The sequence below is a fragment of the Maylandia zebra genome, linkage group LG20 (assembly GCF_041146795.1).
Source record: "Maylandia zebra isolate NMK-2024a linkage group LG20, Mzebra_GT3a, whole genome shotgun sequence".
Classification (NCBI taxonomy): domain Eukaryota; kingdom Metazoa; phylum Chordata; class Actinopteri; order Cichliformes; family Cichlidae; genus Maylandia; species Maylandia zebra.
In genome coordinates, this window is record NC_135186.1 from 26,759,142 (window position 1) to 26,785,239 (window position 26,098).

The window sequence follows — 26,098 nt, forward strand, 5'->3', positions numbered from 1 at the left end:
ACATGCATGCTTACATCTGGCCAACCCATTTTGCGCACTGTTTTGCATGGTACCTATTTTCCTGCGGACAAAAAGTCTCTGGAGGACGGTGCCTATTAGTGCATGATTGACATCAGTGGAATTTCTTATGTAATCCATGGAGAGACAAGGGCATTGTTATTTCTCGCTTTCCCTGTCATCTGGGTTTAGCAGCGGCTGTGAGTTTTTTCCCCTTTTGGTTCAGCTCCCAGGGCCAAATGATTCAGAGATGCTGTCACATGACACAAGATAATGAGTAGACTGCACTACTGCAGCATGACAGCAAGGAGGTCTGCTCAAATACATTGCAGCAAACTTTGCCTGAGCATCCAAGGACAATGCTTTGTTACTTAAAAGGGTTGTATGCATTGTGTTTTGTTGTTTGCGTGTGACTTTGGGGATGCTCATGGGCACGTTTGATATTTATAAGCTCTGTGCACAAAGGACATGTATGTGTAAGAACGTGTGTATAATGCAGTTCGATCTACAGGAAAGGAAACTTGATTGTAAACTGCATCCATATGATACACAAGTTGTAATGTTTATTTGGTCCAAATATCATTAATATTATTAAAATTGGGAGAGAACTCAATTGCATGCTAGGATAATTATCGCTCTAATTGAATCCAAAATGATGCTCGGAGTTGCCAGATGTACACCATGTGCTTTTAAAACATCTCATATTGTCTTAAGCAAAGAACACTGTGTGATGTGTTGTTTTGAAATTCAAAGACAGCCACAAGGGAGATGAACGTGGCAACAGAGTTCCTCTCCAGCGCACTGAGGTTAAGACAATTATCGTCTTGCTGCTACTGGCCTTTTTATCTGACATTGCATTGTTTTCTGTGAAGCATTGTGCCATTTAAGGATATGCAATGAATGACTCCACTCTCAGGCATGCACCATATGGCGCATTCAATTCGTGCACTTTACTGAGACATCCTGGGCTTTCTTTCTAAAAGGAAACCCACAAGAAGACATGCATTCACAGCGAGACAGAAAACAGCTTATTCTTGAAGGACCAATCCAGCACTCCTATAAATCTGAGGGAGTCAAAAGCTATGCAGTAAATTTTAGCCAGGAACAGTCAAAACAGATGCAGCATACATCAAAACATCATGACCTTTAGCGCCTTATATAGGTTTAAAAGACAGATTTAGATGAAACAAAGTTCTGATGATGAAAACAGTCACATGTTTGTGTGTTGTTTGGCTTTGTTAAAATCAGTAAGGTTTTAGTTTAGTGGAAGAAAAAGATGCTTTTAGAATGACTAATTAAACATAACATATAAGACAAACCTGCAATGCTAAGGGGCAGTCAGTGCATCCATACTGTATTATGCATAATTCAGATTGTCATGAGATGCTTTTATAAGGCACCCTGGGAGTATAAATGCTACAATTAGGTCAATTTAGCCCATTGGTTGGTGGTTGCTGGGCAGCATGATGACATCACAAAATATCAGATATAATTCAAGTTTTGTGGGTATAGTTTAGATGTTACTGTGGTGAAATTAAAATGATACGATGCTTTTATAAGGTGTACTGGGTGCATAAATGCTACAAATGAGACGTTTAAGTCTGTAAGCTGTTGCCTGGCAATGTCATGACATCATAATACCTGTTTGTAGATAGACAGACAGAGATTGAGTGATTAATTTTATCATTAAATATTAGTGTACATGCATTTTATTTTTTCTTTAGTTATCTGTTATTAACAGGTTGAGAAAGCCCTGCAAGTTTTGACAGATAAAATTGGTGGCATGCCCCTGTAACTCCTTTTCTTTGTCATGTGGATAGTATTGCCCTCTTCAGTATACGACAATTAATGTTGAGGTTCGTGGCCACTTAATTTCATGCAGGTCAGGTTATGAAGTGTTTTGCCACAGCGGTAATCTTTTAAATGCCAAACAATTTTCAGATGGTGTATTGATGGTCTAAATATATCGACAAATATAGCAACGATGGAAACACGTGTTGTCATGAAGTGAGGCCGGCATTGACAGTACAGAATAATAGTACTAGCTCAGCAGTAAAAGGCCACACGTCACGATGTTTTTCTGTATGCTCCACTGAGCCTTCAGACAGACTACAGGCCCGTGTTCTCATAAATGTACTATACATGTCTGAGTTCAGCGTCATAGTCTTTTCGGCACAGAAAGAGCAAAGGAAAGATCAGTCTGTCCACTCATGTGTATTCAGGCAGAAGGAACAACAGCCCGGCGCATTCTGTAGTGACTATAGTGACTTCTATCTGCCCATTTAGAAAGACCATGCAGGATTAACATGCCTGCTTTAGAACCAAGTAAATCTTCTATGCTCACACAAACACACACACACATACACACGTTTACGGTATTTACACGGCATGAGTGCAACACAAGCATGCATGCACACATCATAAACGCACTGCATAAGTCCCCCATCATGAATATTGATAGTAATGAGCTTTTCCTCTGTACCTGGGTTCATGCTGTTGAGAAGGGATTGTCCCTTATGGCGGCGGTGGCACTGTCACCAAATGAAGATATGCAGTTCATCTAATATTGAATATCATCCAGGCTGGGATCCATAATTCATTATCTAAGTGAAGACGTGACTCTCGTGAAGAGGATGAGATTTAAAGGCTCAATGGGAGGGGTTGATAGAACAATGGCCCGCACCAGGTGCCCTCATTCAGACGGCAGCTGAGATCACTTCCTCTGTCTCTTCCATATCCCTTCAAGAGGTGAAGTTCAAGGCTTGTCATTGCAGGAGGTTATCTTGGTCTTCTAAAGAGCAGCCACAGTCCCTGCCATGCAGTACTTATGCTAATGAGCCCAAGGAAGCACCTAAAAGCTTTTAATTTGCTCTGTTTGACATCATGCCATTGGTGATGTTGTCTGTCTGCCTACATACAGATTGTTACGACTTGCACTTAATTGCATTAAAAAAACGGCATTGGAAAAAAAAAGAAGCTTTTTCATAATTTTTTATATTTATAATCTATTGGATGGAGACCTGTGACAGTGGAGGCTACATGAGTACAACGGATTCATTGTCATGTTCAAGGATCCAGTTTCAGTGATATGAGCTTTGTGACATGGCACATTATCCTGATGGAAGAAGCCATCAAAAGATGGCTACACTGTGGTTGTAAATAGATGGTCAGTGACAATACTCAGGTAGGTTGTGGCATTTTAACAATGCCCAGTTGGTACGAAGGGGCCCAAAGTGTGCAAGAAAATATTCAGAACACGATTACACCACTAGCAGCAGCCTGAACTATTGATACATGCAGGATGGGTCCATGCTTTCATATTGTTTAGCCAAAATTGTTGTTGTAGCAGAAATTGTTCTGAACATGTTCTGCTCTATTATCCCCGTGTTGGTGTAGTTCCTACGTCATCATAATAATGCTGGTGACCAATTACAGTATCTGAGCATTATATTAGCATTAATCAAGAAGTTAGGTAAAGGTATTAAAAACTATCACTAACAAAGTCAGTAGCAAAGTTGATCTGGACCACCATTATTATTAGGATGCAGGAACACCACCACCACAGGGATATCAGATACACCAGTCAATGTTTTTCCAATTTCGGTGAGTTCATGAAAATTGTGACTCTTGCTGTAGCTGATCTTCAAGGTTCGATGTGTTGTGCATCCAGAGATGTTCTTCTGTGTGCCTTGGGTGTAAAATTGGTTATTTGAGTTACTGTTTTCTTCTGGTTATCTGGTGCTGTTAACCATGTCATGTTCAAGTGACTTAAATCACCTTTCCTATCCTGAGGTTTAATTGAATGACTGTATAAAAGTATGCAGGCATGCTATAAGAGACTCTGGCTACTGAGTCACAGCATTGTTTTGAGCTAAAAGTTAATACCAACACACTAACATGCTCAGGTATAATGCTAACATTAGCATGACTTCTTTGCTATATATAATTGTGTTCACGATGATAAGTCCGGTTATAGTAACAGTACATTTCACATCATTAGTAGTTGACTGAATAGACAACTTAACTCCATAATGTGACACAGTGAATATTGATAGTTTTACTGTCTTGGTATTTTTAGCTATATGCGAGCACAAGAGTGCTAAAATGCTTAGTATAGGAGCACTGATTGTGATACACAGGACATGCTGCTAAAAGTCCAATGTGCTGAATCTAAGTTGAAGAGTGCTCCTGTTGTTCTTCTAGGTTTCAAAGGAAATAGGAAAATAGTGAAAAATCCTGTCCTTATTCCCAGAGGTGATTGTGGATTCCTGCTACAGCTCTGAAGAGTGATGGAGTTATACAGACATATCATTAGGGTTTCAAGTGGGCGCATACCATCCTCAGCATTTTGCTGACTTGGCCCACAACGCCTCCAGTAAGTTCAGCAGTGAGATCCGGTGTCCCAGAACAACCCCTTCTCAGTGTCTGCTTAGTCCACTGGCTTTTTTGCCCAGTTACAATAGTTTCTCTTCAGCCACAACCATTCACTGCCACATTCTGCTGCTTGTGATGTTTTTTTGATGGTTTGCCGAAATGCTTGTCCTTTAATCTCTAGGTCTTTGTGGAGTCTTACTGTAGATGTTGCCACAAATCCCTTGCATCCAACTTCCACTGGCCAAATCTGAACCTTTCAGCCTGGTTGCCTTGCTTTCACAGCCAGTTCACAGTACTATAGTTTCTCCCTCTCAAAAGCTTCTTATATGGGGCACAGTGGACTCAACAAAGTAGGCAGTATGATGTGAGTTCAACCACAGCACAATGTCTGATCTAAGGCTAGCAATGGCAGTTTCAGGGGCCTAGTTTAAGTTGCTGTCCATCCACCCGCATCTTTCAATCTTGGGCTGCTCCAATGGATACATTCCAGGATTGGAGCTGTAGCTTGGTGGTGTTTTCCTCGGCATATTCTCAACTGCTCTTGTAAATGATATCAGGTGAACAGACATCAGGCTGGCTTTGCACTGATTTTAGAACTATGAGTTTCCATATATATCTGCCAGGCACTTGAGCACTTTGCTTTGCCTCCAGGTGTAAAAACCTTGGGAAAGGCGTTACATCCGGTGAGAATATGCTTGAGCATTGATGGTGCAGAGTCCAACGCTCAAGATGGGTCTTCACCCACCCACTGTAAAAGATTTGTGGGCATTGGGATGACATCATCAGTTGCTATGATGATAAAGTGAACCCTACTGGTTTTCATCTTACGTTATCTAGCTATAGATTTCATGACCTATCCAGCAGCTTTGCGATATGTCCTTCTGAACTGACTGTCATTGCTGCTCACACAACTAATAAAAGATCACTTAAGTAAATCTTGATGGGTTTTAACTGTACAGGTTGCACTAAAAGTAAAGTCACCCTTTTAAACACTCCTTACCTTTGTTAAACTTTCAACCAGACAATTCAAAGATGTGCTAAATACCGGATATTTAGTTAGGTGATGGCTTCCATTATTTTAATAATCAAATGCCATCTCTTTTTTATGCTTTCTATGCTGTGCTTATGGGGTGTTGTTGAATTGCTTGTTCAGTCTGTAGATATAATGTTGCATTTACATTTAAAATCATTTATTTTAAAGATTGTTGTATGTGCTATGTTCTGCTTTGTACTGTGGTAGGTTGTTTGTACATTTATTGCTCCTGCTATTGAATTATCTCATTCACTTTGGAGACGTGTTGTTGCTGCCTGGAAGGCACTTTCAAAACTGATGCATCTGAATACTTTTCTAGGGCTATAGTTCATTAACTATAATTTAACACTTTAGCAAGTCAGATAGACTAATCGTTCAGACTGTAACTTTAACTTGGAGGGGATCATTTGCCCTGTAGTTGCAGCTGGATCCAGTTTACCATTATGAATAATTCAAACGATACACAAGGCCACTTTTAATTTAGATATTCAGAGCAGCTATGTTTACTGCGTCATCCCCTTTACAGTCAGCACTTTTTTTTCCCATTTTGTGTTGTGCTCACAGTAAGGGGAGGGTGAGGGAAAGACAATGAGATGAAAGAGGAGGCGAACATGAGGAAGCATTTATGCAGCTGCAGCAGCAAAGATAAAGAGCGCGCCTGTATGTGAGCGTGAATGCACGCCCGCTGCTGCTCTCAGGTAGATTGTTGTCAGACATGTTTTATTTGTAGTGAGGGGGCAAAAGAGATGTAGTTAAAGCCTGAATATCTCCTCTTTGATGTCGCAGCAAACTAACAAAGCAAACAGGGAAACAGCCGCGTGTTACCATTCACACTGCTTCTAAACTCCACGGCATATCATCAGGCTTTCAGTGGTGGACCACATAATTGATATCCCTGCCCCCAATTAGAATAATAATTATCCCTGCTGTTCTGTTGGAGCCATCTAACTCCAGGGGGTTAAAAGTGATGGGGTTTTTTGTGTATTTTTACCCCGTGACTTTTAACATGATTGTTTACTACATGGTACAATAAAAAAAATCTGTTATTGCTGACCTACAACATGAAATGTCATGACATAATAAGATTTTAGTGGCAAATTAGTTTCCTTACAAAGGCAATGAGGATTTAGAACAGAGCTCTCTTTTATAAGTGTGTGCAACTGTAACAGATCAGAGAAAGTAAACTCAGATACAGCCGGACTCCTGCTTCTGTGAGCATTCATCTCTCACTGCAGGACATGTTAGTCTGCACACACAGCTTTAATTATCCAGAAAGATGACTTTGCTGCTCATTAGGCTCAACCAGGAGACAGGTGACTGGCATAAAGGATAGATGCAGGTGATCTAGAAAACACACAACCCTAACCCACCACTCACTTCTCAACATGGACTGTTTGTCAAAAGCGATCGACCATTGAAGGATGAGAGGACAAGGGAACACGGTGGCCCTTCTGCATTTCCTCCTTTTCTCTGTGAGCTATGTAAATTTGCCCACCGGGGGAATTATAAAGAAGGAAAAACTGTCCAGTTTCATTTTCAGCAGGCCTAAAGAAAGCTAAGATGACTCATGTGGTGAGTGTTTGCACTTAAAGTAAAACCATAACTGTTTGGGGCAATGCAACATGATGTACTTTCCTTATTCTGATTCAGTCCTTTTATCGGGGAATATTTTGGACAGTCATTATTTTGGGCAACCTAAAGAAAAAGCCTGCGCTGTGAATAATTGATAACTAACCGGAGATGGCTCCCAGCCTGTAGTTTATTTCTATAAAAAAAGTTAACTTGCTGAACGTCAGCCTTGTGTGGTGCATATCTGTCATCTAATGGTTCGTGCAGAAAATACTGCTCAGCATATTTTATACAGTGGAACTTGAGATGTATACAAACTGAGGGGATTATCCGTTTTGTGGGGAGTTTGAAAGTTTCTCATTTTCTCCTTTCTTTCCTCCCCAAAAAAGGTTTTTGCTCTTCTTGCCAGTGCTTTCATCAAGACAAATGGTCTTGGCAAAGCCTTTGGCCCCATAATTAACACCAGCCCAAGGAGGAGCCATCTCGGCCTGCGACCTGACAGGCCTGTGCTCACAATGGCCTCACACATCAGGGCCAACGTGTCACAGCAGATCTCCATTCACACCAATTTCAGTCCGCACATGTCTCATCTCATCACTACACTTCCCCAGGCTTTGTTGGATGTACAGTTTCTACCAGGTTACATGGATGATAATATCAGTATTGTAACCATCATTACCATTGCTCTCTCCACGATATGCTCACATTATATTGTATATTTATAGGGAGTATGTTTATTTCCCCTCTAAAAACGAGAAGGTTATTTTTCGTAGCACTCCTTTTAGCTATTTCAGGCAGAAAGCCACCATGTCCTTCACCACTGCGCTGCCTCCTTTGACAGAGTGGCTCTTTAGTATGGAGGTGGGAATGGACAAAGGAGACTTGGGAACTGAGGGCTCAGCAAGATTTGTCACATTTTGACACTCGCTTTGCTCTACTAACCCATGTCACACTAGGTCAGCGTAATCCACCCCATTTTTCCCATTTCCCAGAACAGATAGAAGTAGGATAGAGGTCATTGTGCATCCAGTTTCTTTCAGTTAGTCCATCTTTGATTAACGCAATAGTCTGGAGTATACATGCTCTAGATATTACCAAACTAGGTTTTAAAAAGTAACAATAGGTAGGTTTGAGTTTTGAGATTATTAGAGGGAATAAATTAGAATTTAAGTACTTGATGAAGAAGTGAATGCCTAACAGTTTTCCAAATAGGAAAACTCAGAGATAGAGTAGTTACAGTATAGCAATGAATGCAAACTTTTCCATATATGCTAAACCAAAGTTTTCTGTGCCCATAAAAAACCCAAAAAAGACAAGAAATACAAGAAATACATGTAATTAAATGTAAACATTTTTATGGATAGAATATTGAGGTGTACTCAAGGGGTTGAGGATGTCTGTTTTGTGGTCCAGGATCACTGGTTACCTTGGCTCTCAGCTGGAAGCAGAAGGATTGACCACTTTGGGTTAGGGATGAGTTACTGCCTCAAATGAAGGAGTTCAAGAATCTCCAGCTTGTTCAGGGTTCAGGGGAAAGGTAGAGTGACTGGTGCATCACACTGTACCAGTGGTTGTGGTACGTGCTGTGATGAAGGGAGCTGAGTATGAAGGCAAAGCTGTGAGGTAGTGATGGTAGAAATTAGCTTCCTCCAAAGGCTGTCTAGGCCTCAGAATAGAAACCCGTTTCTCTGGATCAAAAAGAAGCCTGCTGATGTGGTTTGACCATCTCGCCAGATGCCTCATGGGTGCCTCAGGTGAGTTGTTTTGGGCAGGTGCAACTTAGAGGGCAGGAACAGGATAGTTTATGTCTCTCGAGTAGTCATGGATCTCAGTATCCTCCTGGATGAGCTGGAGAAGGTGACTTGGGAAAGGAAAGTGGTAGAAAATTAATGGATGGTTAATATTAAAATGTTTAATAACTAGAGACAGATAATTTATGCATGAGTAGAGGGATTATTGTACATATAACGATACCTAACATTTAAATTCCACGGTCTGGTTTCAATTCACTTTCCCATTTCCTCATTGAGCAGAATTTCCATTCAGGTCTAAGTTTGTTTATGGATTTCTACGTGGAAAGTGACGTGTGACCGGCAGGTCTCCTTTCCCCATCTTTTCATGGTGATAAAGGGTCGCACAGACGCACAGGGATCTGCAAAGACAAAAAAGTAACTTTGAGAAGACGTTCCGACTGCATACAGTGTGGCATTATCACCTTCCCTAGGGATACTCTGATTAACTATTCCTAACCACAGAGATTTATGTGCTGCTTCTTTTACATAATTCCTTATCTCTGCTGCTATGAATAATTCATGTGAGACTAAAGAACTGAGAAGACATTGTGGTTGAGAGTGTGGGGAAATGAGTGAGGACATCTTGAATTGCCTTTGTAGGAAGTTTGAGACCTGAAGTAAATACTGGATTTTATAATTGGAGGACTTCTAGTGCAATCTTATAATGAAATCATGACAACCTCAGCATATTTATCCAGATTAGTAAGTAAGTTGCTCATAGTATAAAATATAGATTAAATAATTAGTGTAATCATGCTCAAAATACTGAGTTACCGTGGTAGCCACTTATAAAATGTTTTTTGTCTTACTCTTGCATATTTCTTAACGTTAAATTTACATTTTACAGCATTTCTAAGCTAAGTATGACATAGAGACTTGGGGTCACAGTAACGTGTCCTTTTCTACCTCCTTTTCACATTATGCATGGCTACACTTTCATTAAACTGCATCAGCATTTTTATGCTTAGCAGCACTCACCCCCTACATAGTACCCCTGAGCTGAGCTCCAAACTATTATTTCTTTAAAAAAATTTGTTGAGTCCATTAAAGAACAAACTCGAAGTTGTGATCAGATATTATGGACTTCTTGTGCTTGTGCACTGTCATATGACGAGTTGACAATGACATATAGCTGACTATAATAAGGCAGGGGCCAGTAGAAAGGTCCAAATGCATATAGGTAGCCTACTCTTTGCAAACCTTTCATGCTTGTGTACTCACGCTGCATTAAATGGTGTAATGGTGTATTTGACAATATAGACACCAATTTTCCATACTTGTATGAATCATCTTGTTTCACGTCTTCAATGAAACTATATGCTTTTATGTGAAACTGCACAAGAAACTCTTTATATACACTTTTACTTAGAATAAACTTATGGAATGTCACCATGTCACATTTATTTCTATTGACAGTTGCAATAAGTTTTCACCATGATCTTGATTTGATGATGGGAGAGCTGGACTTTCCCATCTCAAACACATTCCAGAAGGAATCTCGTTGGGGTTAAGGTCTGGGCCCTTTGGTGGCCAATCCTAGTGTAAAAGTGGTCCACGAACCACTCTTTCACAAGCCTTGAGCCCCATGAATTTTTATAATGTTAATGTGAAATATACGGCTGACATCAGGGAGGAAAAGAATCCAGTGATGGGGGGAAAACTGGTAATTCAGTATATTCAAATAGTCAGCTGATCTCATTTTTTGTGCATAACATTGCTGAACCTAATCCTGATAAACTAAAGCAACTCCAGATAATAACAATGAGTCCAATCTTTAGGCTCCCTAGCAAATGGGAACCCTGTGTCCCAATTAGCTTAACTAATAAGTGGTTTTCTTAAGGCTCTACAGCTGTTTAGTCCCAACCCCTTCACATTGTGAGTTCTCTTCACATTGTGTGGAAATACTTGTACTTTAATTTTTAAACGTAGTTCTACTGTTAATTAAAAAAAATTAAATACTTTGACATTTAAATGAGCTCTAAACATTATTTTTTAGATGATAGTTCAACACTGTACATAGTGTTGTTACTCTGTTTGTTGCCTGTGGTGTTATGCACTTGGTCTTTGGCAGTGTCTTTAAAGTGGACCAGCTTTATTTCCAGATTTGCAGCTCCATGTTTTCATTCTCAAAATCTGTTAGGTGTACCTCTGCATGAATTACAGTTCAAAATAATCTTGATTTATCTTATACTGAGCCTCTCTGCAGCTGCTCAGTTAATTCACTAAAAAAAGCAGTTTTCGCTCTTCTCCCTCATCACTCAGTGGCATCACTCAGCACTCTTCATTAAGGATATTCTCTCTGTTTCACATCATTTAGAGCCACGGGTCTAAAAAAAACTGCCAATAACAGAATACGTGGTTTAAGTTTAAGATTTTATGTGAGGAAAAGCAGAGTAGGTTCACTTGATGGATGTATCGTCCTAGATACCTGAGATGCAACCGGAACCAAAGTAACGTTAATTCTCCAACAGGACTTAGAAAAAAGTTGACGGGTGAAGCTCTCACATTAACCTGCTTCATGCCGTAGACACAAGGATTGGTCTACTGTCTGGTGAGCCGTTCTGATTCAAATAGCCAACTTATTTTGCGTAATGTATTCAAAGGAGTTTTGGTGAAGGCTTCCATCCCTCTCTTTGAAATCAATTCAAAGTCTTGACTGTCAGAAAAATAGCCAAACGACTTTGGGTTGAAGCTAAGCCTTCTTTTGCCTTTATGCATTTTCAATCTCAACCTTTTAAATCTTTCACACAAACTCCTTTTCTCTCCGTCGGCCTGCCTCTCTTTTTCTTCTGCCTGCTTTATTTTCCACTTTTCATTCTTTTCCTCTCCTGCACTGAAAGTCATTGATTCAACCGTCTACTAGACAAAATGTCCCAGCAAAAAGATGGGGGAAAAAGACACATGAAGGGTTAGTAGGCACTGTAGGGTCTATTCATACATATACAATGACCGAAGGTTTGCTGAAGTCTTCTGAGTTTGATGTGGTTGTGTTTAATCCCGTCAGTTTCTGCAGACAATGACTAGCTTTCAGACGAAAGTGTTTATTGTGACTGTTTAGTGGAGTATGGTTTTGTGGTGTTAAAGATGTAAATTGCATGCCTGTTACTCGTGGTTCAGCTAAGAGAGACTGGTAAAAAGAAGCATTTTAAAGATTAATACTGGACCAGCTTGATGTCATATATGTGCCAAATGTTATGTTTAAACATTTGGTTTTCATTTTCAGTTGTAAAAGTGAGAAGATCCCAATATTTGCCCAGGAGTAGAGTGGGGGTTTTTTTCTGGAAAGCTGAAAGACATAAAGTGAAATTATGTGTAGTCTATTTTGATTTTTTATATAATCTTGAAGGAGGACTGAAATATTTCTTCAATTCTGGGCTTTAACTCAGGCAGTAATATGTGTTAATTAAAATGTAATGCATCAGAAGTTTTTCAGTAGCAGTTTAAAAAGAGCATCTGCTTCATGTGTTGTGTGTTGATCGCATCAGGAATCAAATTTTAGTACTTTTCCCATTTTAGCTTATATATCTGTTTTTTGCAGCTTGGCTGCATGCAGAAATTAATATTTTTAATGAAACTCTTTAGAGCCGCACATCCCACATCGAAGGCCAGCTAAAGTAATGAATTTATATTAAGTAGTTCACGAAATTTTTCACAGGAAGGCAGTTTTTGTTTAATGAAATCAGGGGGAGGTTCTGTGTGGCCGATATGTTCTCATTCATGCGCACCAAGTACTGCTTTTCTGTCAGGTGCTGCTGCTACTACAAGTTAATGAGTAAAGGAAGTCACAAACTTATTTTTCTGTTATGATCAAGTAAACTTTTCACCATCTTCATCAGGTCCTGTTTGCATCTTTGGGTTTTATGCTTTATTTTGTGCTGTTTTCACTCGCTGAATTGTTATACTTGTACTCACTTTTTAATTTGTTAAGTTTAGGCACGAAAAACTATGTGATTGGCTCTAAAAACTGTAGCTCAATGCTGGAGTCACTGGTTAAAGCTTTTACTATGTATGTGAATGATCTCTGCTTCTGGTTTGTGTTGCGCTTGTTACAGTATCACTACTAGTCAGCAGCGGGCAGTGTTTGTAGACAAGTCAGCATCTTGGTCAAAAGTGAGGCTACTCCAACTGAAGAGACATTAGAAAAAGGTCTGAAGGAGCAGCTACTTAAAATTGCTGATCATTACTTCACAGTTGCAGACATTTATCTGAAAATAAATAAAAAAAATAAAACACTTTAAAATCAGAGCTGATCAAAACAAGACTAATGATGAAGGATTGAAAAAATCTGTAGTGGGCAGTAGCTTGATGGGGGTCAACCTGTGCAAACAAACCAGTGTCTAATTACATGTGGAACGTGAGAAATGGCTGCCGTGCAACTCATGTTTACCCCAAATTGCAGTGAAGAAGAAAACTCACGGGGGAAACGGCTAACAGCAGGGGAAAGCTAATCAGAGAGTTAATTAACTAAATTGACACATTATTGAAATTGAATCATGATGATAACATACCCATGCTGACATCACAATGCAGTGAACAAATAGATTAATTCCTCTCTGTTTTGCCCTTTAGAGGTATTATTTCTTCTTTAGCTACACAGATATTATGATGTAGACGACTGTATCCCGTATCAAAGAATCAATGCACTATGACACCAACTATCACATTAAAATGTGATCATAGAATTTCACAGCATTGCATTAACTGTTTCGGAATTACAACTATTTTTATACACAGTCCCCCATTTTCAGAGGCTCAAAAGTAACTGGACACACTGGCATAATTTTAAATACAAGGCTTATTGTTTATATTTGGATGAACATCATTTCCAGTCATTGACTGCCTGAATTTTAGATGTCATAATCATCTTCAAATGCTACCTGTCCTCTCTTAAGATGATTTGACGGGCCTTTCCTGCAGCCACTTTCAGTTGCTTGTTTTCAGTTACCATTTTTGAGGTACACATGAGATGCACATTCTCTTTTACAAACAGCAGTGCGTATAAGGCAAGCGGTGCATGCATGCTTGTTGGGTCATACATTGCTAAAACATCTAGTCATTCATATTTTTTATCCCTAAAGAACTACATCACCCCCAGCATCGGATGTGATCGCTGGCACTGAATTACGCCATGATTCCCACCCCCTGAGCATCTCTATTGACACGCATTTCTTAATAAATATATGCAGGCGTTAAACTGAGTGAGCTTTTGCTTCCTTGCGTGATTCTTACGTGGCGACTGGTCGGTGAGGCCAGTCATCATTAGCAGTATTAATGCCTTGGGTGGTTTGCGTAGACCGCGACCCTCTGACATTTTCTCTTCTCATTCTCTTATATACCCAAGCTGGAGATTAATGTGTGGTTTTTATTTTTGCTGCAAACTGTTTAACAGGGAAACCAGCACAGCCTCAGACTCAACCCTGCTGAAGGCAAGAAAGCACATGAGGAAGAGTTGTGTGTAAGCTCTCAAAATTATTATCCCAAATATGTACGCCTCCACTGCTCTGCTGTCCGGTCTGAATTAGCATCTCTGCTCTAAGCCACAGCTCTCAGCCGCTTTACACCATCTGTATATTTGACAGGAAACAAAGACGGGTTGTAGTGGTAAAGCAGTGGTGCCACAGATCTTATGAGAATGGCCTCTGTGTTGCTGCCTCCTCTGAGCATTGTTCCTATTAATCAGAAAGCCATTTGTGATGCCGCATTAAGTCCTCGGATGTCTAAAATGTGACAAATGATGATTACCTGAGGGAAATCGATGTTGATCACAATACTATTAATGGTCCCACTGCAGGAACAGCATCCATCGAAGTACAAATCTGGCAAGATTCACCGGCTGTGAAAAAGCACTAATTTAGAACTAGCTTTGTGTCAGGTGATTCATTTAATAACCGAGGTCTGAGAGAGGGCCGTGTTAAAAAAAAAAGCTCACATCTGCTACCTTGTGCTTTTTTTGACATCAAACATACTGAACAAAAAGAAAACAAAACCTGCATTGTCTTATCTTGGCAGTGTGAATACAATCGCGCTGTTATGTGAGAGCAGCTGGTGAGTCACTCGCTGTAGTATTGCAGATAGAAAGACAGAGAAAGGGGAGGGGAGTAAAATACTTGATAGTACATGGATGCCGTATTACAGAGCACTTCTTCAGGGTCAAAAATATACTCACTCATCATTTATTCCCCTCCCCATATCTTAGGTCAACCAGGGGCAACGAGCTCAGCGGCACCGACTTTAGCTATGCGTTCGTCTTCCTGTTACTCCTCTGCGGGGGATAAAATCCATATACCACCTAAAATTTATGGTCTACTTCCTGCATGTAGCCTCATATGAACAAGTCCACATATGTGTGTGAAGTGTGCTTCAAGTTGGACAAATAAGTCCTTCAGCATTTACGTGTGCTCTAACTGCTTGTTTAATTCAAGGATGCAGGAGCCTCTCATAGCTGACTTTGGCCAGTAGGATGGGCACACCAGTCCATCACAAGGGTTGCAAGAGATTCTAACAGTCACACCGATAGCCAAAGTTAGACTCAGTACTGACCAACAAGCTAGCAGTCTGAAGAGGAGAAGCCCATGTAGGCACAGGGAGAAAGGATTTATCTTACCGAAAGGTTCCGAACCATTTTACCATGAGGTAACAACGCTAACCAGTGCAGCACTTTGCTCCTCTCACTTTCTCATTTGGAACTATTCTTCAGATTTTTGCATCCAGGAAAGATACTTTTGTGAAACTGAGGCATAGCTGTGAGAGGTCACATGTTCATTCTGGCCCATATAGAAAACATTAAACACATCAAATACAGTTCAACGGTCTCCTTCCATAAGCCACTAAAACTCAGATCACATACACCTACTAATCGGAAGGCTGGTGGTTCAATCCCTGGCTGCTCCAGTCTACATGCCAAATATGCTTGGGCAAGATACTAACCTCGGGTTGCTCATATGAATGTGTGTGAATGTTAGATAGAAAGCACTTACACAGAAAAAAAGTACTTTTATGAATGGGTGTGAATGAGGCAAGTTGTATAAAGTGCTTTGAGTGCTCAGGTAGAGGTGAAAGTGTTATATAAGAACCAGTCCATTTACTATTTTCAGACAGTTTCAAAGCTATATAATGTGTTAAGAAACAATCTTAGATTTTCACATACAGACTTGTGATAAGGATTATAGACTAAATGATTAAAGGTGCCTGCTTACACTTAATGACATTTTCAAAAACAAACAGTCTGTTTTTAAAGTGTAACACAAAAGCAAGCAACAAAAATTTGCATATGAAGCCTCCTTTTTTTGTCCTGAAGGCAAACTTCTCCCATGTGCGTGCTATTTACATCAGGATTCCTCATCTTTCTTGCCCTTGCTATCGCATTGTTAAGTTTGTGGATGCACAATCACCAACTGTCAATCAGTGGAAAAATATGAATCCCCAACAAAATGTCTTTTGGCTCACTCTTGTGTGTGCATTAGATTTAGAAAACGGGGCATGCCAATGGTACTAATGGTCAGAAACCCACAAACTGATACTGAAAATCATGCTTTGTCCAAACTGATACTATGAGCCTATGTTCAGTCTTGCTTGTTGATCAAAGACCAGTGGCTCAACACCAGTGAGATGGTGGAGGTGTTAAAGAGGTTCTGGGAGAGCCTCATCATCCTCCCACCAAGCAATCATAAGAAGACCATGCACGAACAGAGGATAGTGAGAGGTGAGCGTGTGTGAATTTACAGTTTGTGTGCTAGACAAAGGGAGAGAGTCACGCAGAAAGGGAGGAGGAGATAAAAAGAGAAATAGGTATAAGAGGGAGGGAGGAGATGAGGGGATGGTGAGAGCCTAAGCAAGAGAGGTGGCAGGCAATAAAGCGCCCCATCAATCTGGTAAATGAGTGTCCTTCCAGCAGAGGGTACTCTGAGAAATGCAGCCTGCTCTGTGTTCATCAGTCAGAGGTTTAACACTCATCCTCCGCTCCAACACTTCCTTATCGAAGGAAAAAGCAATTGAACAAATGCTTGGAGTACAGGTCGCTCTGCCAATTTACTTACAGTATGAACTTGTCTGCTTGGCACCTTGAAGGATCATACTAGCATTAGTGAGGCTTTTGCTTAAATTGCTATTGACACTTTCAGTCCATTTACACAAGTTTATTATGGGTGTTCATTCATTGTGACTTCTATTGACCTCAGTGTGGCTACAAACATCAGCAGCACTTTAAAATCTGTTTATATTTCCATGATTTTTTTTCTTTTTTTATTTCCAGGGCTATTTCTTATATGGCCAGTGCAGCAATATCATCTGGTTAACACACAACACCTTTTTCACTTTACACGACAGATTGCACGGTGAAGATGTTGCTCACGGGAGATGAAATTGACTCAATAGCTGTACTTAGCCTAAGAGCACTTTTTATGCTAGTGCTCACGTATTGTAAGATTTCATCAACCTGTTTGTCTGCTTGCACACTACCTGTCCCCCAAAATACATGGTCAATGCAATCATGTGAAAAAGAAAGAACATCCTCTTTCAATTCTAGGACAAAAAAAAAAAAATCACGTCCTCAGAAATAACATAATCTGAAATGCAGAAGCAATGTGCGAAAAACTAAGTGCTCTTTTATTGATTCCATAGGAATTAAGAGGGTAAGTAGCAGCCAGGTGCTGCTAATCAAATGCACTTGAGGTGTAACCACCTCTATAAAAGCAGAGCTCTTGGCAGTTTGTTGGTTTAGAGCATTCAGGCGCCAAGGAGGAAACACATCAGCAATGGGCTTCGAGAAGCAATTGCTGGCCATCATCAATCTGGAAGGGTTATAGGGCCATTTCCAAATAATTATTAATAATTTGAAGTCCATCATCCTACACTGAGAAAGATTATTCACAAGTGGGAAACATTCAAGACAGTTATCAATCTTCCCCGGAGTGAATGTCCCAGCAAATTTACCCCAAGGTCAGACCATGCATTGCTCAGAGAAAATGCACAAACCCCAAGAGTTACACCTATGTATGTTAATGGTTAAAGTTCATAACAGCACAATTAGAACAAAACAGAACAAGTGTGGCTTGTTTGGAAGAATTAGGAGAAAACACGACTTGGGTTTGTTAAGTTGTGGCTGAACAAACCGCAGATATCTCTGGGGGGGTGGGTTACTACACCACCATCTCTCTCTCTCTGGAGACATTTATTTAAACTTATGCTATAAATTCACATAATTTTCTTCAACTATGCTACCACAACCCCAAAACAGATTTAGCCTTTCTAAAGTAATGCAAATGCAACTGTAATGTCTCCAAGCATGGAACAAAAGAGCGAAGCCCATTAACCTCCAGTCCTCAAGGACAGTCTAGACTGGGTCACTGTACCAAGAAAGCACATAATCACCAACTGTTTTCAGTGAACCAACTTCTAGATATATCACACACACATATTACAATATGACTGCATATAACATATTGTACAAAAACACAGTCAAAACTACACACCAATCACAACTTTAACTTTTAGACCTCATCAAAACCAGTGTCCTGGTTGTATACTCACCCTGCTCTCCTCTCTCCATCCTTATTTGAGAACCACCTTTTTGCTTTGGCTTGCTAAATATCATGTATTCAGAGGTGGAAAGAGTACTCAAAATTTGTACTCAAGTACAAGTACTGTTACACTGGTTAAATTGTACTCAATTACAAGTAAAAGTACTGGTGTTAAAAAAATACTTGAGTAAAAGTACAAAGTACTGTTCTCAAAAACTACTCAGAGTATTAATTACTTTTTAACAGACTGATGTTTTATTCTGTTGTCAATAGCAGGCATTCAACTCGATTCACCAGTATAAATATTTATGTTCAAAGCACATTTTTCAGATGAACAAGGTATAGAAAGGTAACTTGTTTTGTAAATAAATGTAGATATAAAAGAAGGAATTTTGTTTGTTAAAACAATGACAAAAATGTTTCTGAACATGCGTAGAACCATTTAAACTTTTCCCCATACACTGAACAACAGGCAGGTAAGTGTCTTAAACTCTTAGCATTTCTTTCACACTTTACTTTCTGAACCTTTTGTTCAGTTTCAGCAAGAGCTGGTTTTCTAAATTAACAGAGGCAATCCGACTTCGTTTGGCAGTGAAGAGTAGACCAGCACAGCTAAAAAGTCGTTCACACGCAGCAGAAGCAGGCAGAGCTGTGTTCAGTTTAAGAGAGAGGTTTTTGATGGCTGAGAAGGAGTGCAGCAGCTCCATGGTGTCTGTGGCACAAGCAAGATAACCATCAAGCTCAACTGCACTTTGCAGCCTTCTGGAGATTGGTCTGGAGAAGAATTCATCTTCATCAGATGACTCTCTTTGCTGATCCTCACTCTCATGCTCTGTCGTTTCAAGATGTTGTTTGATGTATGTCAAGGCTGTAATTGCAAGTAGATAACACAATTTTGTTATTTAAATTTCAGTGATTATTCCTGAACACAAATTTAAAATCGGCAAATTCTCAAAAAGGATTGTTTAGTATTCAGGACAGACCATCAATAACTTACAATGTATTAGGTGAAATACTCACTTAAGCATGTGTTCAAATGTAAAAATACACAAAAATGGGATCACATGAATCCTTACCAGCCTCTATTACATCTGCTCTGTCAGTCCAGGAAGTCTTGAACTTGGGTAAGAGGACTGCAGCTGCAGCCAACTCTGGATCCTCCATCATCGCTCCAAAATGCTTTTGAAGGCCATTTTGCAGGGCTCTGATGAGTGGCACGCATGTCTTGCTTGATGTCTCCAGCCTGCTAAGTTTGGACAGTAGTTGTTGGATTACTGGCAGGAGCCATCCCATAAAGGAAGTGGACTCAGACTGAAAGATGTTTGAAGCTTTCACCAGTGGCTTCATGGTGGTACAGTACTCCCTTAGGAATGCAACTTCTGCAGGACTCAACCTGTAAGACACAACAACAAAACCCACCATGACTATAATAGGGATCTTCTGATTTAATATTAAGAGTCTGCTCACGTTTTTAACCATACATTAAGGAAAATTCACAAAATTTGCAACCATATTGGTAGGTGTCCAATTTTACTCACATTTTCACCTTGAACTCCTCACAAATGCTCCTGGTGGCATCTTCCCCCTTCTCATCAATGGCAAGGTAGGTTGAATTCCATCGTGTTGCATTGGGACGAATGATCTGTAGCTCACACTTGTCCTCTACCACTTCATTAGCCAAATGAGATCAGCCAGTTTTGTTCCAAATGGCCTGGCATTTTGCAAAGGTTGCACGGGAGAGCCTCTTGTAGGTGTCATTCATGCTCTCTGCTAGGGCAGCATCAGATGTTGCCACAAGGTTTAGCAGGTGACATGCACATCGCTGATGAGGCGGAAGTTGATACTCCAAACCAGAGTCTTCATCAAGAATTGCACTTGCCTCATGGTAGTCAATATGGTCAGTCAGGTCAAGAGTTTCTGGGTCTGCTTCATCTTCAGCTTCATCTGCATCATTTTGTGCCCCAAACATGTGGAAGGCCTTGACAAAGTTGGATCCACTATCAGTTGTGGTTCTTACAACTTTGCCTCTAATCTTGTATTGGCAATGGATATCATCAAGCGCACCAGCAAGCATGTCAAATGTGTGAGACCCTCTCAATCTTTTGCATGCTAGTGCTGCAGATCTTCTTTCCAGGGACTCTTCCTCTATCCAATGGCATGTGACTCCAAGGTAACTTTTCTGATGAGCTGACCAACAATCAGTAGTGGTAGCAACAAATTTGACTTTATCCAATGCTGCAACCAAAGTCATCTTCATGTGATCAGCAGCTTCACAGATTCTGGCACGGACAGTGGGTCTGGAGATGACTTTGGCTTGAGGTTGTAATGTGGTAACCAATTCTTTGAAAGATGGCTGTTCTACCACTGCAGATGGCTGTAGACCCTCACATATGAAATTGATGACAAGCTTGTCAACAGTTGCTTGTGGAACATGTTTGTTTGCAGCTCTCAACATCAGGTCTGGTAACTTGGCTTGCGTATTTGCTGAGCGCTTGTTTGGTGTGGCTGTGGTCTTTCGCTGTCGAGATGTTGATGCCACAGTGATATTGTACTGCTCAATCTTCGATGGATGTTTCCTCTGTAGAGATAAATATTATCATACGTCAGGTTCATACATTACTTCATAACATCACTGTGATTAACACTAAAGGAAAACACATTTTTAAAACATTATTCAACTAGACTTGAGCTAATCTTTGATTGTTGAGCATAGTATAAAAGAGTGGTGAATTGGTCAAATTTTGCAGATATATTGCTGTATTTATTTACAAGTGTAAACCAATTTTGAACGATCATTGCAAAAAACATGAATTTCTGTATACATTCTAAGTTCTGTAATATGTATACTATCTGTAAAAAGAGTATCGACCAATGTATCAGTATCTAAATTTTTAACTCCTTTTTATCAGTATCACCCTAAAGTTTTCAGTATTAGTCAGGTTCTAAAAATACTAAGAGAGCAAAATATGTGTATCTAGCAAATCTAATTTAAGAAAAGGGATCACATACACAAAAATGCTGCCCATACAGCTAACAAATAAAAACAATCCACATTATGTTCTTTAAAAAAATATATCATATTGGGAAACATATAACCCTACTGATTAAGAGCCACGTCACTATGATAGACCTATATCAGGCCAATGATACTGATCAACTGATCCATCAATCGGGCTCTGGTACATGTCAGCTGAGAGCTGGAAGATTAATTTGAGATGCAGCTCAGCATTGTGTTCAAGTTTTGTTTTTTTTGTTTTGTTTTGTTTTTTTATATATATATAGGCCAGCTGATTGTAGGCCTGTGAGTTTTAAATGACTACAAGTTTAATTTATTGTAATGACGGTGGTTATCCAAATAATAAGCTAAAACATTCCTACGAATTGTAGCTCAATTATGCATGCACACACAAGCACATTAGCTAGCTCCGTCTTATTTTAATATCAGGCTAACCAATGGCGGTGACAATATCTTAGCCAAACTAGTAACCTTAAAACACATGAAAAATAAGAAAGCAATATCATACACGTATAGTTGTAAAACCTCTTACCTCAATGTGTTTTTTTAGATTAGATGCTGAAGTCTTGTAAGCTGAAATGACTGTAGAGGTCAAACAAAGTTTGCACTGCATCTGGACGCTGTCTTCTTTTCTCCCTCTGTACACGAAAAATTCCTCCAGGTATGGCCACGGGCACGCGTCCTCCGTCTTTTCTACGTCGTTTTCATGGTTGACAGTGTTATCCTCTGTCTCCATTTTGGCTTCTTTGTCTCCAAATCTTCCGTCTATAAAGTAGTTTATACTCCACCATTTAGCACCTCCAGACACCTGTGCCTGCTGCTGCAGCGGAGTTTATTCTTTGCTTACGTCTTAAATTGGCGCGGTCAATCGAGACCGCGCCAATTTAAGACGTAAGCAAAGACGTAAGCGTTATTGGCTGCAAAAATGCAGACGAAAGGTTTGAATATTAATTCAAATTGTGGGCGTACTCAGTAGTGACTTTTGATTTTATAAGTAGCGAAGTAGATTACATGGTGTAAGTTGTACTCAAGTATGAGTAAAATTACAAACTTGAAAAATTACTCGTAAAAGTACAAGTACCCAAAAAATGTACTTAATTACAGTAACGTGAGTATTTGTAATTCGTTACTTCCACCCCTGTGTATAATGCTAGAAAACTGATGAACTACTCTATAAGACACACAAAAAAAATTCATAGTTGATGTCAACAGGTTCATGGGCATTTTGAACAAATGACAGAGAGCAAGGCCAGGAAGTGCAAGTAATATATTTCTGAGCATAGCTGAAAAGCAAAGTATTAAGGTGTTGCAGTGACCTAGTCAATGTCCAGACATCAACCTTACTGAAATGCTAACATAAGATCTTAAGACAGCTTTGCATAAACAATTGCAAGTACGCCTCACTAACGTGAGGCAATGTTATTAAGAAGAATGGTCCACAATGATCTGATAGACTGACAAAGTCATACACAAAATAAATATTTTAAGTTTTTGTCGTTAAAAGGCCGGTGTGTTTGAGGTGCGGACCAAAATGCAGACACGGGAGAAAAACAAAATATAACAAAAAGCGAGCCTTTATTGTGGCTGATATCATAAACACAAAACAAAGGCAAAGGCGAACTGAGAATAGAGCTAAACTAAAACCTAAACTGGGATAGGCTAAGACTAACATGAAAACTATCAAAGGGGAAGTGAACATGAATCAAAACAGGTACATTCAACCTAAACTAAAGCTTAAAAATAATCCTGAGACTTGACATACATGATACCAGACAGACAACCTAACATTAAAAACACAGAAGGGTAATGAGGGAAGTGGAAACACCTGTGCAAACAGCTGACACAAATAAGCATGATGCCACAGGGGAAGGAAAACTAAACACACTGAACATGGAAATACGACTTTCAAAATAAAACAGGAAACGTAGAGAGACATGAACTGGGACACGCAAGCTTGACACAGGAGCCAGAGAGAGGAAGTGAGAGAGGGACAGAGACAAAGAGGAGAGAGACACAAGGGGAACCTACACGGTCGAGGAGACAACACATGACAAACAGAAAAAGACTCACAAACAAGGAGACATAGGAGAAAAATAACCTAGACTAAAACTCAACTAAATCCTAACTAATAATAAGAACACAAGAACTTAACATATTTCCAGTATAACATAACATACAAAATCGAACATGCGAAATAACTCAAAATGCTGGGTAAAACACCCAGCCCCTGACAGTTCTACAACTATTGAAGCATGGCACATGTTTATTTTTTCATATTCTGCTTCTGTATTCTGTCTCACTTTTTGCTAAATAAATAATAAATGTGTAGAAATTTACATGTGGTTGTTCATCTCAGGCTATATTTAAATCATTTTTGAAGCTAGAAAAGACCAGATGATTTTTTTCTTATGTCCTGATACATAAAACTTTGACATGAAAGAAGTGTATTTGGAGCCAGTAATTTCCCACAGAAGATGTTAGAGATTCATTCACAGCACTGTTCAGTGACCATGGACCGTGAGCAGACATCTGGTGAAAACAAGTCCCATGTTAACGCTTTAAATATGTCTCTAATAAGGCCTTAATGCCAATGGGAGCTGCACATAAACCTCTGTCACCATGCATGTAAGCCAGGGATCATAACCATCACATACTGAACCCAGACCTGCAGCTTCAGCTTTGATCGTACTTTGAGTCTACATAATGCAGTTTCCTATGTGAAGAACAGAAGGCACGCAGATGTAGCTACAGATGGATAACCTTCAGAGAAACTACAATCTCCGAGGAGCTTCAGATGCTCATTTGGAACGTTTTTACTGCCGTTGTTTGCTAAATAAGATGTTCGGCACATTTGGAACCTTTTTGTAATTTATTTTTGTTCAGAGAGAAGTAAGATGCTGTTGTCAAGGCTGAGTTGTGTTGGTGGAATTGTTTTGTGGTGATATGATGCTTGGAGCGCAAAACAAGCCAAGCGTTCGTCATTGTTGTCATGAGCATTGTGACTCGACCGCACAATCCCATAGCTGTTAGTGGCGGTGACAATGTGAGAATCAGTAATAGACTTCTGAGATGAATGTTAATACTCTGTTCTGTGCTCGCACAATGATGTGAATGTTTGATATCAGCGTCAGTCATGGAGTCACACAGAAAGAAATCATACACAGATTAGAGCTTAATGAATGTCTGCGTGTTTTGTGTTTTAATGCCAGCTTTCTGTCAATACACAAATACGCAAAATACACAAAAAGCATTCAAATGTGTGAGTGTGGTACTGTTTATTGTGCGCAGTCTGGACACCTTCAAATGATAAACTAATGTCTCTTGAAAGTTTAGTAACCGGTAGTTATTATTCACAAACATAATAACACTTTCTTTTGTCTTAGTATTTGTTGGACTTTCACCAAGCTATCATAGAAAGACAGAAGTAAATAATTCTTCCTCATAAGTGTTGTGTTTAACTTTAATAATCATTTTTGAAGAAAAAAAAACGATGTGCATCAAAGGGTAATAAAGGTATCAAAACACAATAAAAGGCTGAGTGCTTTTATGTCTATGCTTTGAGTTGTGACACTCGTGAAAGCATTTAGATCACACTCGTGAAGATATTAAACAAAATCCCAAACCCTAAATCGATACTTCATAACTTACATTATCTTCTGTGTGGTACTCGGGTTTTTGTGACATAAACTTAAAGAAATTTGAAACTGCAACTTAAAAAAAAATAGCTGCTCAGTTATTGATTCTGATGGTCAGCTCAGACATGCTCCACAAGGTTCAAACAAAACTTCTTCATTCACTTGATGTCAGCCCATCCAGATGGCTGGTCTGCTGACAGTAATTTACACAATGCTGTTTGAATAAGTGCTGTGATCCCGCAGCTCACTCCACACACACCTGATTTGTAACACAGCTCGGTCTCTGTGGGCAGCAGCATGCTCAGGGAGACAAATAAAACCCAGGAGAAGGGTTTGTGTCAACTCTCTATACTACAGCATTAAACAGTCTCACAGAGCTGGACTCACTTCCCTTATGCATGTCTTTTAAAAGCTGCCATATTGGGCCATCTGGATATCTGGCTCCAGAAATACATGTCCTCTGCTTTGGTCTGCAGCCTTGTCAGCTGCTGTCATATCTTAAACTCCAACAAAAATTATTGTTATTATTTATTTCTGGTTACATTGTTTGGTCATTGAAATAGTCTGTTTATCTAGTTAAAGGCCTTATTCTAATACAGACAATCACATCATGCAGGAAGTAGTGATCCAATGTGTTAGAGCAGACAGTCACACAGAGGCATAGCTACAGATACCGAATTACTTTACTTACTTTATTAATCTATCTATCTATCTATCTATCTATCTATCTATCTATCTATCTATCTATCTATCTATCTATCTATCTATCTATCTATCTATCTATCTATCTAGATTGTTTTTTTCGGGGGTTAAACAACTGCAACACTTACTGTATTGATTATATATTTTATAGTGTAACACTGTCATCTGCTAGAATGCTGCTCTTTTAGTGTTCCTCTGAAACAGTTCATTGCTGTTCTTGCTATGCACCGTACAGATAATGGACATAGACAATGTAAAGTCACCCACTAGTTTTGCAGTACATATTTTTAAGCTTTTTAAGCATTAACATTTTGTCATACTGTTTTTTCTTGGAGCCTGAACTTAACATATTTGGATGAAAGTGTGGATTGAAGTTAACAGCTAACCTTCACAAATTTGTTTAGAAAGCTGCATCCCTAAACTGTAAGGATGCATTAGAGCACACAGCGCACATAAAATAC

The 26,098-nt window shown here is 39.5% G+C and overlaps 2 protein-coding genes across 6 annotated transcripts in view; one reads left to right on the forward strand and one right to left on the reverse strand.

The window, feature by feature from the left end:
* Positions 1 to 26,098, forward strand: part of dlgap4a (discs, large (Drosophila) homolog-associated protein 4a) — a 101,622-nt gene that overhangs the window by 30,966 nt on the left and 44,558 nt on the right. The gene's annotated exons all lie outside the window — the stretch shown is intronic.
* LOC143414394 (E3 SUMO-protein ligase ZBED1-like) lies at positions 19,602 to 22,157 on the reverse strand. The gene is made up of 3 exons (XM_076878681.1): positions 21,833 to 22,157; positions 19,823 to 20,862; positions 19,602 to 19,677 (listed from the first exon to the last, which is right to left on the reverse strand). The coding sequence occupies exons 1-2, from the start codon at positions 22,034 to 22,036 to the stop codon at positions 19,972 to 19,974; spliced, it is 1,095 nt and encodes a 364-aa protein (XP_076734796.1). The 5' UTR covers positions 22,037 to 22,157; the 3' UTR covers positions 19,602 to 19,677; positions 19,823 to 19,971.

Excerpts from the sequence above, each read along its gene's own strand:
- LOC143414394 (XM_076878681.1), bottom strand. The coding sequence starts at position 22,036 with ATGGAGACAGAGGATAACACTGTCAACCATGAAAACGACGTAGAAAAG. Across the intron at positions 20,863-21,832 it reads ATCTAAAAAAACACATTGAG|AGGAAACATCCATCGAAGAT; the intron begins GTAAGAGGTTTT and ends TTATCTCTACAG.